This window comes from Myodes glareolus, chromosome 12 (genome assembly GCF_982192425.1).
Source record: "Myodes glareolus chromosome 12, mMyoGla1.1, whole genome shotgun sequence".
Lineage (NCBI taxonomy): Eukaryota > Metazoa > Chordata > Mammalia > Rodentia > Cricetidae > Myodes > Myodes glareolus.
In genome coordinates, this window is record NC_142037.1 from 12,311,509 (window position 1) to 12,325,216 (window position 13,708).

General features: G+C 43.8%; 1 protein-coding gene across 1 annotated transcript in view; it reads left to right on the plus strand.

Annotated features, from left to right (window-relative positions):
• Positions 1-7,474: 7,474 nt before the first annotated feature.
• Positions 7,475-13,708, plus strand: part of Atg14 (autophagy related 14) — a 36,730-nt gene continuing 30,496 nt past the window's right edge. The window contains exon 1 of the mRNA XM_087911981.1: positions 7,475-7,726. Within this exon, the coding sequence (XP_087768107.1) occupies positions 7,506-7,726 (221 nt within the window). The 5' untranslated portion in view covers positions 7,475-7,505. The remainder of the gene's footprint in view (positions 7,727-13,708) is intronic.

A 13,708-nucleotide genomic window follows, 5' to 3' on the forward strand; every position in this document is an offset into this window, starting at 1 on the left:
AATATCTAATTTAATTGTATAGAGCAGGTCTAGAATCTTATTTCAATGTAAGATAATTTTTTTTCAAACCACCAGTCAATCTTCAAATAACACTTACTGAAGAATATACTCTGGCTCCATGCTGTTGGTTCTTCACATTGAGTTCTTTGTGTGTGTCTAAATGAGCCTCTCGCTCTACTTGTCTATGGATCTCTGATCCCAGAAACCTCCATTCCTAAGCAACAATAGGTCAACTGTGCAAGATATATGCAGCAATGTTTATTTCAGCACTGTTTAAAGTTGGGAAACCGTTTAAGTGTTTAGTAAGAGGGTGTTGATTTAAGTCACAAAGTGAAATTGTGTTAGCTGCATACACACTGGGCTGGAAGAGGCGTCGTGGCATGGGTCTTAGTCAGTGTTTTATTGCTGTGAAGATACACTAGGACCACAGCAATTCTTATACAGAAAGGCATTTAACTGGGGCTTGCTTACGGTTTCAGAGTTTTAGTCCATTGTCATCATGGTGTAAAGTTTGGATGCAGACATGGTGCTAGAGAAGTAGCTGAGAGTTCTACATCTGGATCCCCAGACAGCAGGAAGAGCGAGACGGTGGCTTGGAATGGGCTTTCTGAAACCTCAAACCCTAGTATCTGGTGATGCATTTCCTCCAACAGGGCCACACCTCCTAATCCTTCCATATAGTGTTATTCCCTTGTGACAAAGAAGTATTCACATCTCTGAGCCTATTGGGACCATTCTCATTCAAATCATCACTTTCTGCCTCCCTGGTCCCCATAGGCTTGTAGCAATATCATAATGCAAAATGGATGTAGTTCAACTTCAAAAGTCCCCATAATCTGTTAGTCTAAACAATGTTTAAAAATCCAAAATTCAGCCAGGCAGTGGTGGCACACACCTTTAATCCCAGCACTTGGGAGGCAGGGGCAGGCGGCTCTCTGTGAGTTCAAGGCCAACCTGATCTATAAGAGCTAGTTCCAGGACAGGCTCCAAAGCCACAGAGAAACCCTGTTTCGAAAACAAACAAACAAACAAACAACAACAACAACAACAAAAAAAGAAATTCAAAGCCTCTTTGAGACTCAAGGCAATCTCTTAACTATTACCCCTGTAAAATCAAAATAAAAAAGCAGATCACATACTCCCAACATACAATGGCACAAAATATTACATTACCACTCCACAATGGAAGAAAGGGAGAATAGTGAGGAAACTGGACCAAAGCAAGACCTAGAACTAGGAAAGCAGACTCCAAACTCTGTATCTCCATGCCTGATGTCAAAGTGCTCATTAGATTCCCAACTTCTTTCTGTTATCGCTAGTCTTCACAGGACTTAACCGTTATCTGAATTTTCCCACGGATGCTGTCACTCCCATCCAACAACAGGAAGCAGTCTACAGCACACATTGCCCACATCCCAAGAGGTGGGGTGGATGGTTTTTAGTCATTTGGTGGGTTATGGATGTTTGTCATCATTTAGTGGGGACATAGGAATATAGGATAAAAAGACAGCTATTCATCTCAAATATTTTACATCAGTGTGGATTTTGGCATATTGATACAAATTTAAGGTTATTTTTGTTATACCTTACATATGTTTCTACTCTTGTTTAAGGTGTTATACCTATGCAGCTCATTTAAAAATGTAACATAAAGTTCTATGTTGTAGAAGGGGGCTGCTTGTTCATTCCTGGCTGCCCAGACTCCGGAAATCATCACTCAGAAACTATATTATTTAAATTACTGTTTAACTAATCACTTAAGCATATTGCTAGCTAGCACATACATCTTTGGTTATTTCTGTTATTTTATATTTTACCATGAAGCTCGTGGCCTACTGGCAAAGTTCCAGCTGATAGCTCACGTCTTTCCCCTCTGGCGGCTCCATGGTGTCTTACTGATTCTGCCTACTTTCTCCCAGCATTCAGTTTAGTTTTTCCCACCGAGCTCTATTCTGCTAAGCCATTGGATGAAACAGCTTCTTTGTTCATTAACCAATAAAAGCAGCACATCCAGAAGGACCTCCCACACCAGTTGTAGTCCTTGAAAGTCATTATAAACAGTTTAGCATAATTAAGAAAATGCAGGTTAGTAGTTAGTCATCTGTAACAATCAAACTTAATTCCTATTAAGTATGTTTTCAAAGTTAAACAGATATATCTTGGCCTTGAATTTACAGAGATCTGCCTACCTCTGTCTCCTGGGTGCTGGGATTAAAGGTGTGCACCACCACTACCCAGCACCTGACAGTACTCTTTTATTTTCTCCCAATCACTTAAAGATGGAGAACTCATTCTTAGGTCACAAGCTGACGCACACAGGCAGCACAATGGCTTTGCCTTTCCTGACTCCGGGAACTGTAAAGGAGTGTCTTGCCCTGGGGTTAGCTTTCCTGTGCAAGCTGGTCACAGGTTCTCTAATAGTGAGAAGCCTGCTCCAGATAAACACACACAAAGACAGAGGCAAGTTCCTTGTTGTAGCCTTGTATTTACAGTATCCCTCTCACTCTTTGCTTGAAATAAAACTATTCTCTTTGGGAAGGAAAACTTTAATACTCTAAACTCAGAGACTCTGGGGGGATTTTCCACTCAAAGGCACAGAGTTTCTCTTTTCTCTTAGTAATTTACTTTCCTCGCCACTGCCATCTTTCAGGATGGAGATCTACAAATGAAACTCCCTAGCCAGGAATAAATACTCTCTTCCATTAGCAGGCAAAATAAAAAAATAAAAAGTAAATACATTAGACTTACAAGGACTCCCTCATTATTCAAGAATTTTTAAAATAGGATTCAAATAACAAACTTAATCACTTAAGAGTGAACTGAGCTTCTGGGCAGTGGTGGTACACGACTTTAATTCCAGCACTCAGGAGGCAGAGGCCTGTGAGTTCAAGGCCAGCCTGGTTACAGAGGGAGCTCCAGGATAGCTACACAGAGAAACCCTGTCTGAACTGAAGTGTTTGGGTATTAGTACATTCAGTGCTCTGAAGTGTGACTGTGGCTCTACTCCAGTTCCAAAACTTTTCCATTGCTCTACATAAATCCTGTAGCACTGCACAGTCCCCCATGCTTTCCAGCAGCCTCCAGCCTTCGTTGTCTTCATTGTACAGTCTGCGCTGTACACCTGCGCGATTCCAGCCTGCGCTGCACACCTGCCGCGATTCCAGCCTGCACTGCACACCTGCCGCGATTCCAGCCTGCGCTGCACACCTGCCGCGATTCCAGCCTGCGCTGCACACCTGCCGCGATTGCAGTCTGTGCTATACACCTGCGCGCGCGATTCCAGCCTGCACTGCACACCTGCCGCGATTCCAGCCTGCGCTGCACACCTGCCCCATTCCAGTCTGCGCTGTACACCTGCTTTTGTTTCTCAGAAGGGTTCACCCAAGTGGAGTTGCTGGGTTGTGTGGTGATTCCTTAATTTTTGAGGAGCACCCACATCAGGAGTTGAACCCAGCTCACGTTCCCTCCAGCAGTGCAGAGAGTGCTGACCTCCACACCCTGATGTCAGCTGTGTTTTCCTTTAATATAAGCCTTGCAGCCCATCCGTGAATTCTGGTTGATCCTCTTTCTGGATCTTCTCTCTCATTAGGACGGCAGCTAAGCCAGATAATCACTCTCAGATTTCCTTCTCTCTTCCTTTCTAGCTCCAGATCTCTGAAGGAAGGGTCTGATGACTCCAGATATTTCAAATTATTCACACACTAAACAGGTAGTTGTTTTTGCTTTGTTTTTGAAGCAGGGAAAGCTACATAGCACAGGATGGCTTTGAATTAAGATCCTCCTTCTCCAGCCTCCCAAATGACAGATTATAGGCTAGCATCACCATAGTTGGTGCTCAGGGTTTTTATTGTTTCTTCCATTAACCTCCTTTCTTCTTTGCTTTCTGTCCCCCAAAATGTCAGATACTAATTCCTAATTAGCAAGGCCCTGCACTCACACAAGAACAGTCCATAACTCTCCCTGGGGTGTGCCCTACCTACTTTGGAAGGTGGAGAGGGTGATAGTTGAGGGATGTTGGTGAGATATGACTAGGGAATGATATTTCTTGTATCTAATCTGTTTTCAGTGCTATAAATCCATGTCACTCATGTCGTAGTTAATGACTGCTGACACCTAAGACTAAGAATGGCGAGGGTGTAAAATTTCCCTCTAATTACTAATATGTGTTGAAATCAAAACTCAGGGCTCAGGTGGCTCAGAGGTTAAGAGCACGGACTGCCCTTCCAGAGGTCCTGACTTCAATTCCCAGCAACCACACAGTGGCTCACCATCATCTTAATGAAATCTGGTGCCCTCTTCTGGCCTGAAGGCATATATGCAGACAGAACACTATACATAATAAATAAATCTTAAAAAAAGAGAAATGTTGGGCCCGGGTCTACCCTTGCTCCTGGGGTGCATCTTGAGGACAGTTTCTGGTCAGCTAGCTTGTTTGTTCCTGTTTGTTCCTGTGCTCCCTCTGCCCTAGCCTGGTAATTAGCTAAAGGGCATTGTTTCATCTTTGGTATGGTAATTTTCTATCTGCCTGGGAGGAAATCCTTATGCAGCAGCCAGGTATAATAGATTTTTCCCCTTTATTAAATAAACGGCATTCGGCTGATCTCCTTTTGAATGACCCAGGTCTCTTGTGTGTTTCTTTCAATCTCCAGGCCTTTGCCCGGACTCGCATAAGGTACTGTGGCTTGCAAACTGTACCGAGGGGGTAACACAGAATCGGGTGTTACAGAGAAAAATATGGGAAACGCTTAAAACAGTTGTACTTGTCTATAACTAGGGAAAGAAGACATTAACCAGCAATGGGTGGAGCCAAGGAAGTTGTTTTTGCTGGTAGCTGTGTGTGCCGGTGTTGACAACAGCGCCCTCAGGCACGTGACAACACACTTGGCTAACATTCCATTCATATTTCTACTGAGCCCTGTGTGACTGAAGATGCAATCCACAGGGTGAGAATACTGAAGGAAGGTCTGCTCTCAGGCATGGGTTTGGGGAGACTGGAGACTGTGGCTATAGTGTCCCCCCCCTCCCTCAATTATTTTCTTCACTGGAAAGAAAGGCCAGTTATTAGGGATGGCTAAAGAGACATCATATGGAAACTATCAGAAAACTGGGCATGGAGCTGGTTGGTGGTGGCACACGCCTTTAATCCCAGCACTCGGGAGACAGAAGCAGGTGGCTTTCTGTGAGTTCAAGGCCAGCCTGATCTACAAGAGCTAGTTCCAGGACCAGGCTCCAAAGCTATCCTGTCTTGAAACAAACAAACAAACAAACAAACACCCAAAACAACAAAAGAAAACTGGGCATGGTGTCACATCCTTGGAATCCCAGCACTGGGGAGGCAGACACAGATACATCTTGTCTGTGTCTGCCCCGGGCTCCTTAGCTTGACCATTTCCAAAACAAACGGCAATGGTAGTTAAACATTGCATTCTATTTTGGCATTAAGAAAATGTTGGCACTGTTCTTATGTTAAAGATTTCTTGAATTTCTTTATAGGTGCCAAAGATGGTTCTGAGATCTACAAAGCATTTGAAAACATGCGCCTAGTCTAAAAAGGCTTAGGAGAGCTTGAGCCTATCACTGGGCTCCTCCAATCACAGTGGCTTGGAAGGTGCACAGCAGAGTGTGGGTTTCCTCCACATGTTTTTGTAGCCGTCTCCCATGTTTTCTATTGGCCACCAGAGGTTGTTATTTTCTATTAGGATGCTAAGAGGATTGTGGTTTTTCTTTGTTTGTTTGCTCTGTGTGTGCCTTGTTTTAGAAATGAGGCCTGCTGTGTAGCTCAAAGCGCACTCGTCTGGTTCTGTGTGAACAATCATACAGAAGAAATGACAATTTCTTGCTCAAAATGACTCATGAGTTATTTAATTAAAAAAAAGAATAAACTTATTTTAGAATTTGAATTATTCCAGGCCTTTCAAGACTGAGGAGTTAAATCAACACTTTATTTTTAAATATGTAATGCATTAAAAAGTGTTCTCTGAAGACAGCAATACAGAAAACTGTATATCTGGGTACTATCCGTAATATTACAGCTATTAGTAGAAATCATGTACAATATTTTGCCTTCTAAAGTACAGAAGAGACAGCATGCCAACCCTTTAGTAACACATATTGTAAAGTCCTCTTGGGAGAGCCAATGAAAATATCCCAACCCTTAAAATTGTGGTTTGAAAATACCATATAAAATTGTTAATTTTAAAATCTTAAACTTTCAGGAACCATTCAAGCTTAGGGAAGGCTATTTAGAAAATGATACAGGGAATTTGTTTTTTTTTTTTTAATTACTTCCAAACCTACCTGAGTGTATTTAAACGGACCCGGGAGAAGGGGCAAAGAGTTCAAAACAGAGATCTCGCTGCTTTGTAGTCCCTGACATTTGATGGCCAGCATGGAAAGCTTGGCAGGTAAGGGACTTGTGTGATTCAGGCTGTAGGCAGACTTCAGTCCCGAACTGGAGTATGTGGAAAACATCACTTGGTACCCAGAAGGTAGCTCTGAGTGCTGGGATGTGTGACACGGGGGGGAGAAAGCCCAGCTGGAGAGCAGTCAGAGCTCTCATCAGTGGACAGCCTGCTGAAGAATCCTTGAGAATCCCTGGTCCAGCTGGACCTACAGCCTCCCTTCTCTGTTCCCTTCTGGTTTAGAGGCACATCCAACACTCTGATAAAAACCTCCACACTCTGAAGAAACTTGGAGGACATCCTAACTAATAAGCTCTGATTCTCTGAAGTCGTGGCCCAGGGGATAGGGAAGGACAAGAGCCATTAGAATTCAGTTTTCTGATTGTGCTGGTGGTGCATGCCTGTATTTCCATCACTCAGGGCCCTTCCACGGGAGGACTGGGACTCCAGGCAAGTGGAGGCTAAAGAAGGCAGTTTTCAAAAATATACAACTTTGATTTGCACCTTCAGTTTGGTTGTAATTGATGTGTAAAGTGTTAGGCTGCTATGGAGGTTTTTGATTAACCCTCCGGGGTTATAATGTACAGCAATTATATCCACGAACCCGGACAAAGTCAGGCAGAGGTGTTAAAGGATTTTCTTCAATCCCACAGCTATTAAGGAGGAAGGTGAGTCAAACTACAGCTTGTTCCGAGATCTAACGCTCTCCCAAATTTGCCTGTTGCAGTTTTAGCCAAAAACCTAAAAGTAACCACTGTCATGAAATGAATTCCCTTGTCGTGTTCCCGCGCCTTTCACAGAGAAGGCTTGGGGCATCCATTGCAATACTTTGCCTGACGTTCTGGAGTTGCACAGCTCCAGTAGGCGGGCAGAACTGCGCAGCCGCCTCAGGGGGACGCCGGGGAAAGAAGACCCGGGAAGCCAGAGTCCCAACACAGTCGGCCTCCGGGTCCCGCCCCGGGCCTCTGAGCCACGCCCCCCTCTAGATCCCACCTTCAGCCCCGGCCTCCAGCCCCGCCCCGGCCTCCTGGCCCCGCCTCCGCACCCAGGATGCACCTGGATGAAAACAAAATCCCACGTGACTGGCCCTGCGCGCAGACCATCATGGCGTCTCCCAGTGGGAAGGGATCCTGGACGCCCGAGGCTCCTGGCTTCGGGCCGCGCGCGCTAGCTCGAGACCTGGTGGACTCGGTGGACGACGCAGAGGGGCTGTACGTGGCGGTCGAGCGGTGTCCGCTGTGCAATACCACTCGCCGGCGGCTGACTTGTGCCAAGTGCATCCAGAGCGGTGATTTCGTCTATTTCGACGGCCGCGACAAGGAGAGGTACGGCGGCCGCCACGGCTCTATTGTTTCTGCCTCTCTGTTTTCTCTGCTCTAGCGACCAGAGTCTGGAGCCTGGACATCCCAGTCCTGGCCCTGGAGCCGGGCGACTGTGGAAAGAGAGTGGCTGTTCTGCGTCGGCGCTTTGTTGCCACTGGGTAGGGTGGGGGTGGGAACCAGGTGAGCGAAGGTCGCTGTCTTCTATCACCCATCAGAGAGTTTCTCAACGGCCCACTTGGGTACTAGGGAACAGGAAATCGTGTCCTACTGGAGAAGTCTGTGCAGCCGTGTAGAGGAGTCCTAGTTCTTATTGTGCTCCCACTCAGAAACTTGGCTTAACCTTTTCTTTTCCCGTCTTCAGACGTCTATACTTTTTCTACAGAAGGCATGAGTAGAGAGAGAAATTTAATAGGTTAAGAGGGCGCCTGTGTCACAGGTGGACCTTGTCAGCTAGCTCTAATGTGTGAGCAAGGATAGGAGGTTGCCTCATCTACTGTAACCCCAAGGTGGTTTGTGTCACTGGGGATTTGAGACTATGTTTTGAGTTGCAAGCCCTTATTTAAAAGAGTTTAGTAAAACATTTTGTCCTTTTGAATTAAGATAATTGAAAAATAACACCTGGCGGTGGTGGCACATGTTTTTAATTCCAGCACTCAGGAGGCAGAGACAGGTTAGTTCTGGTCTGCAAAGTGAGTTCCAGGATAGGCTCCAAAGCTACAGAGAAACTCTGACTTGAAAGACTAACAAAACTAAAACCAAACAAACAATCAAAAAGATAATTGAAAAATAAATGCTTAGCTGAAGTCTTTGTTTCAACAATGAGCTTCAATGATAGTAAAACATGTAATTTTTGTTTGGTTAGTTAACTTGTTTTTTTGTTTTGTTTTGTTTTTCTGAGAGTGTCTCACTATGTAGCTTTGGCTCTTCTGAAACTACTATGTAGACCAGGTTGGCCTGGCTCACAGTGATCCACCTGCCTTCGCCTCCCAAGTGCCAAGAGGCAGGCGGAGCTCTGAGTTCAAGGCCAGCCTGCTCTACAGAGCTAGTGCCAGGATAGACTCCAAAGTGACACAGAAAAAGAAACCTGGTCACGAAAAACCAAAACTAACCAAACAAACAAAGTCAAGTGCCACTATGCCTGAAAAAGATAATTTTTTTTTTAAGAATTAAAGTTGAATTTATTCCTTTGCAGCAACCACACAAGTTATCCTTAACTGGCTACTGAGGAGACTTGTAAGTGCCTTGTCCCGGGGTCACCCAAAATTAAAACTCAAACATCCTCGATCTGTATACCTGTGCCTTTAACTGCTAAACTATACAGCATGTAGATTTGGGAATGTTTTGAGTTCCCAGTATTCCTGTGGTCATGAGCGGGGCTCATTTCTTTTTCTTCTGAACGTATTTGTCTAAAATCCTTTAGTTTCCTGCCGTGTTTATGGATGAGCTTGATGATTTTAGACCATGGACTGCTGTCCTAAGTCAGAGCTCTGATTTTTTTTTTTTTTTTTTTTTTGGTTTTTCGAGACAGGGTTTCTCTGTAGCTTTGGAGCCTGTCCTGGAACTAGCTCTTGTAGACCAGGCTGGTCTCAAACTCACAAAGATCCACCTGCCTCTACCTCCCAAGCGCTGGGATTAAAGGCATGCACCACCACTGCCTGGCTGATAGCTCTAAAATCTAAACCAGTTCTGTTTTAAGAAAACCAGGTGGTAGGAAATGGGAATGTCTAGTTGTTGAGTCTTATCAAGTATTTAGTATCTACACTTTCCCAGGTTTATTCTTGCAATTTTCATACCATTTAGATGCTGAAGACGGCCAGTCCTCTAACAGCCAGAACACAGAATGTTACTCTACATCTATATTTTGATTTTTTCCCCTCTTTTCATCACCTGTATTTTAAGTTTGTGATAGTTCTATTTTAACATGACCATCTGAACTCCCAATTTTACATGAATAAGTCTGTTTTTCATATCTCAATACAGTAAATTGCAGTACCATCCTTCCTTTCTTCATCACCCCCCCAAGCCCATCCAGTTTTCAGTGAGGCACCATGTCTAATCCATCAACAAATTCTGTCTCTGCAAAGCTCATCCTCAACCTGAGGCTTTGATCATTACACAGTCTAACCCACTGGAGGATTGTTACTTTTCTATACCCTTCTTGTTGGTGTACTTTATATATATATAATATTATATATATAATATAATATATATACATATTATATATATTACATATATTATATATATGTTATATAAACAGGAGTAATGCTGCTCCATTCGTCTGTTCAAATCTTTTGGTTTTGTTTTATTCAAAGTGAAAGCTGAAATCTTGAACCAAAGTCCTGCATACAATTCCTCTGACATAATCCTTGTTATCTTCTCCCTTACCTATTAAATTATACCTTTTGGCTTCCGTGACAGTCAAAGCACACTCCTCCCTCAAAGCCTTTGCAGTTACACACAGACTGCCAAGAGCTTTTGCAGTAATCTTTATGGCTGCCTCCAGACCTCTGCTTAATACATTTAAGACTCTTCAACTAATGACCTCATTCCTACTTAATGTGCTTTAGTGTCATCACCATTTGATAACTTACTGATTGTCTGACCCCCTTAGGTGTAGACTCTGAGGGTGACAGTATTTTTTTATACATTTTTTATTGATATTTATTGAGCTCTACATTTTTCTCTGCTCCCCTCCCTGCCTCTCCCCTTCCTCCTTCACTCCTCCTCCATGGTGACAGTATTTTTTTTTGTACACTATTGTATCCTCACATAGCAGATTTAAGAATTTATAGAATTTAGCCCTTTTTCAGTCTGTTTCCTATTCCTACAGACCACTTCTGTATCATCTCTCACGATCACTGGTTACTAAAGGCAAAAATCATTGAGTTTTCTTGGCCCTTGCTTTTTTCTCTTATTCCTAGCATCTAAGTCATTAACCAGCAGCCAATATAATTCTCCCAACACCAAAGTATACCTTGACTCTGTCTGCATACAATCCAGGTCATCACCAGGTCTGTGTAGTCATGCAGTCCTTTCCCTTACACAGTCATGACCACCCCTGCCTTTCACCTAAAGTAAGCAAGATCCATGGCAGTCTGTTGCTTAAACTCATCTCTTACTTTCCACTACATTTAAAATAAAATCTAATCTGTTGCTTTGGCATTTGAAGCCCCTTGTGATCTGGATACTGTGTATTTCTCTAACTTTGGTGTAAGGTTGAGTTAAAAAGATGTGCTGAGGATCCGTGCTGCCTTGAATGGAACCCAAATTTCACAACTTGCTTTCTGATTTTGAGCACGTAAGTTTTCTTTGAAAACTCATTTCATTTTGAATTACCTATGGTTTCTGGGAGTGATTTTTCGAGCATGCTTTTGAAACATCTAGTGTAATGTCTAGCATGTAATAGGTACTAAAAAATGGACTCAGGCCATGAGTGCTCCATAGTTATGATCCCTCATCCTCAACTCCACAACTGAACATATCCCTTTCTTGTTCCCCATTTTGAACATTTTTTTCCTGTTAACAGGCACCTTGTCTTTTGCCTCGGAATTTTTAGAATTAGCATACAAAGTAATCGGTTTCCTTCTGCATTTTCTTTTCTTTTTTAGATAGGGTCTCACTTCGTAGCCCTTAGCTGGTCTGGAATTCACTGTGTAGAGCAGGCTGGTGAACTCAGATCTGCCTGCTTCTGTCTCCCAGGCTCCGTACTAAAGGTGTGCACCATCATGCCAGTCCCTCTCACAGCATTTTCACACGTCATCTGTTTCTCCTCCTTTCTGTCAAACAGAAAGGTCATCTGTTTGACCTTTCTGCGGTCCTTTGTCTCCCACAATCATATCATGAGTTTTGTCAGCCTCCACTCCATTTCCTGAAGCCTCTTTTGTCTCCCTCCCCCATGACTCCTTTCTAGTTTTCTGGCCTGAGTCCACAGTCGCGCACACTCGCACCCCAGCAGCTAGGATCTGCATATGATGAGTGAGCTCGTGCGGTATTTCTCTTTATGTGACAGTGTTACCTTGTTCACTACTGTATTCCGTCCATTTTCCTGATAATTTCATTTTTATTTATGACCAGATAAAATCTCACTGAGTATACGTACTGTGTTTTCATTATCTCTTGGTGGAATCTGAAGTTCAGTGTCTCTTCCTGCTCCTCCTCTGCAAGGCTCTCGTTCCATCACCCCATTTGCCATCACATCACTTGTGTATTTTGTGGTGAGTGATGCCCCGTCCATGTGCAATGTTATTTGAGCATAATGCCAGCAACTGAAAATGGCTTTCCATGAGGGCCTAGCTTCTTTTTTGGAGGGGAGGAGAGTTGTTTGGTTGTTTTTTTCGAGATAAGGTTTCTCTGTTAACAGCTCTGGCTGTCCTGGAACTTGTTTCATAGACCAGATTGGCCTTGAACTCACGGAGATCCACCTGCCACCTGATTAAAGGCATGCAGCACCACCACCCGGCTAGGCACAACTTCTTGTGCTGTCACGTCTTCAGCGCAGTGACCGGGTGTAGCACACAGGCATGGCTTAGGTAGTGCGGCCTTTAAAATAGTCCTGGGATTGTCTGGGTGGGGGAAGGTTTGCCTAATCTCTGCAAAGCATTCCTTTGATCCTAGCATTGCTACTTGCAAGCATAATCTTACATAGACTTTTTGTTTTTTTTTGAGACAGGGCTTCTCTGTAGTTTTGGAGCCTGTCCTGGAACTAGCTTTTGTAGACCAGGCTGACCTCGAACTCACAGAGATCCGCCTGCCTCTGCCTCCCAAGTGCTGGGATTAACGGCGTGTGCCACCACCACCCGGCTACATAGACATTTTGTTTTGTTTTGTTTTCCAACTCTGAACATTAAGATTAGTTTTCTGGAGTTTGGTGTTGGTGGCACATGCCTTTAATCCCAGCACTCAGGAGGAACAGGCTATCCCTGGGAGTTCAAGGCCAGCCTGGTCTACAAGAGCTAGTTCCAGGACAGTCTTCAAAGCTACAGAGAAACCCGCTCTCGAAACCAAATAAATAAATAAATAAAACAAGACAAAACAAAACAAAACCCTGCCTTTCTGAAGAGGGATGTGTTTATGGTGGGTTTCTTTTCCCAACTAAGCAGGACAATGAAGAGCAAGTGTGTCACTCATTTAGACTGTGCAGGACCACCACAGCTGTCTTCTGGGCAACTCCCCTCATTCGCATCCTTCTCTTTCTTGAGCTGTGTGTGCCTTCAGGTGCAGTTTGTTAGTCTTTCTTTGTTTCCAGAACATTACCCGGTGCCTTATAGGAGGAAAGACTCTCATGAGACCAGAACCACTGTCCTGATAGCCAGGTGCTTGTAAGGCATTCCTCTTGGATTCCAGTGCGTGTGTCAGCTACCCTGGCAAGTTGCTGAGGATAAAGACTTGCCTGCTCTCAAGGATTTGACTGATTTTAGCAGGCCTCAAACCTAAAGCAAAAGTTGCTTGTGCTACTGTCTTTATTATCTGTAAATAATTTTGCATTCTGTGTCCCTTCCAATAGAGTCCTTTTCCTTTTCACTTGATGAAAACCTGACTGGAGCCATTTGGAGTGAAACCTGGTACAGTTAAGCCCTCGTTTAACCTAGACCAGCTGAATATGTGGAGTTGAATAGTTTGGCAGTTAGGGGAAAATTAGATAATAAAGTTGTAAATCTCACAATAATTAGGTCTTTGAAAGAAATATTTGTCATATTGCTTTGATTTTGGGGAGCGGACCTGGAATTATGTAGCCCAGGCTATTCCTGATTTTATGTAATCTCCCTGTTTTAGCTTGCCAAGTGCTGAGATTCTGAGGTTATAGGCATCAGCCATCAAAGCTAACTAATATATCTACATACTGTTAGAGAGGGCATGAGTTTGACAGACGTGGAAACGTTTCTTTTATTGTTCAGGACACTGTTGGTCTCGCCTGCTTTGTCTCTTGCCTAAGGCAACATCTGTTTATTTCTCTGCCTTTGACTCACAAGAGCACGCATCCCTTAA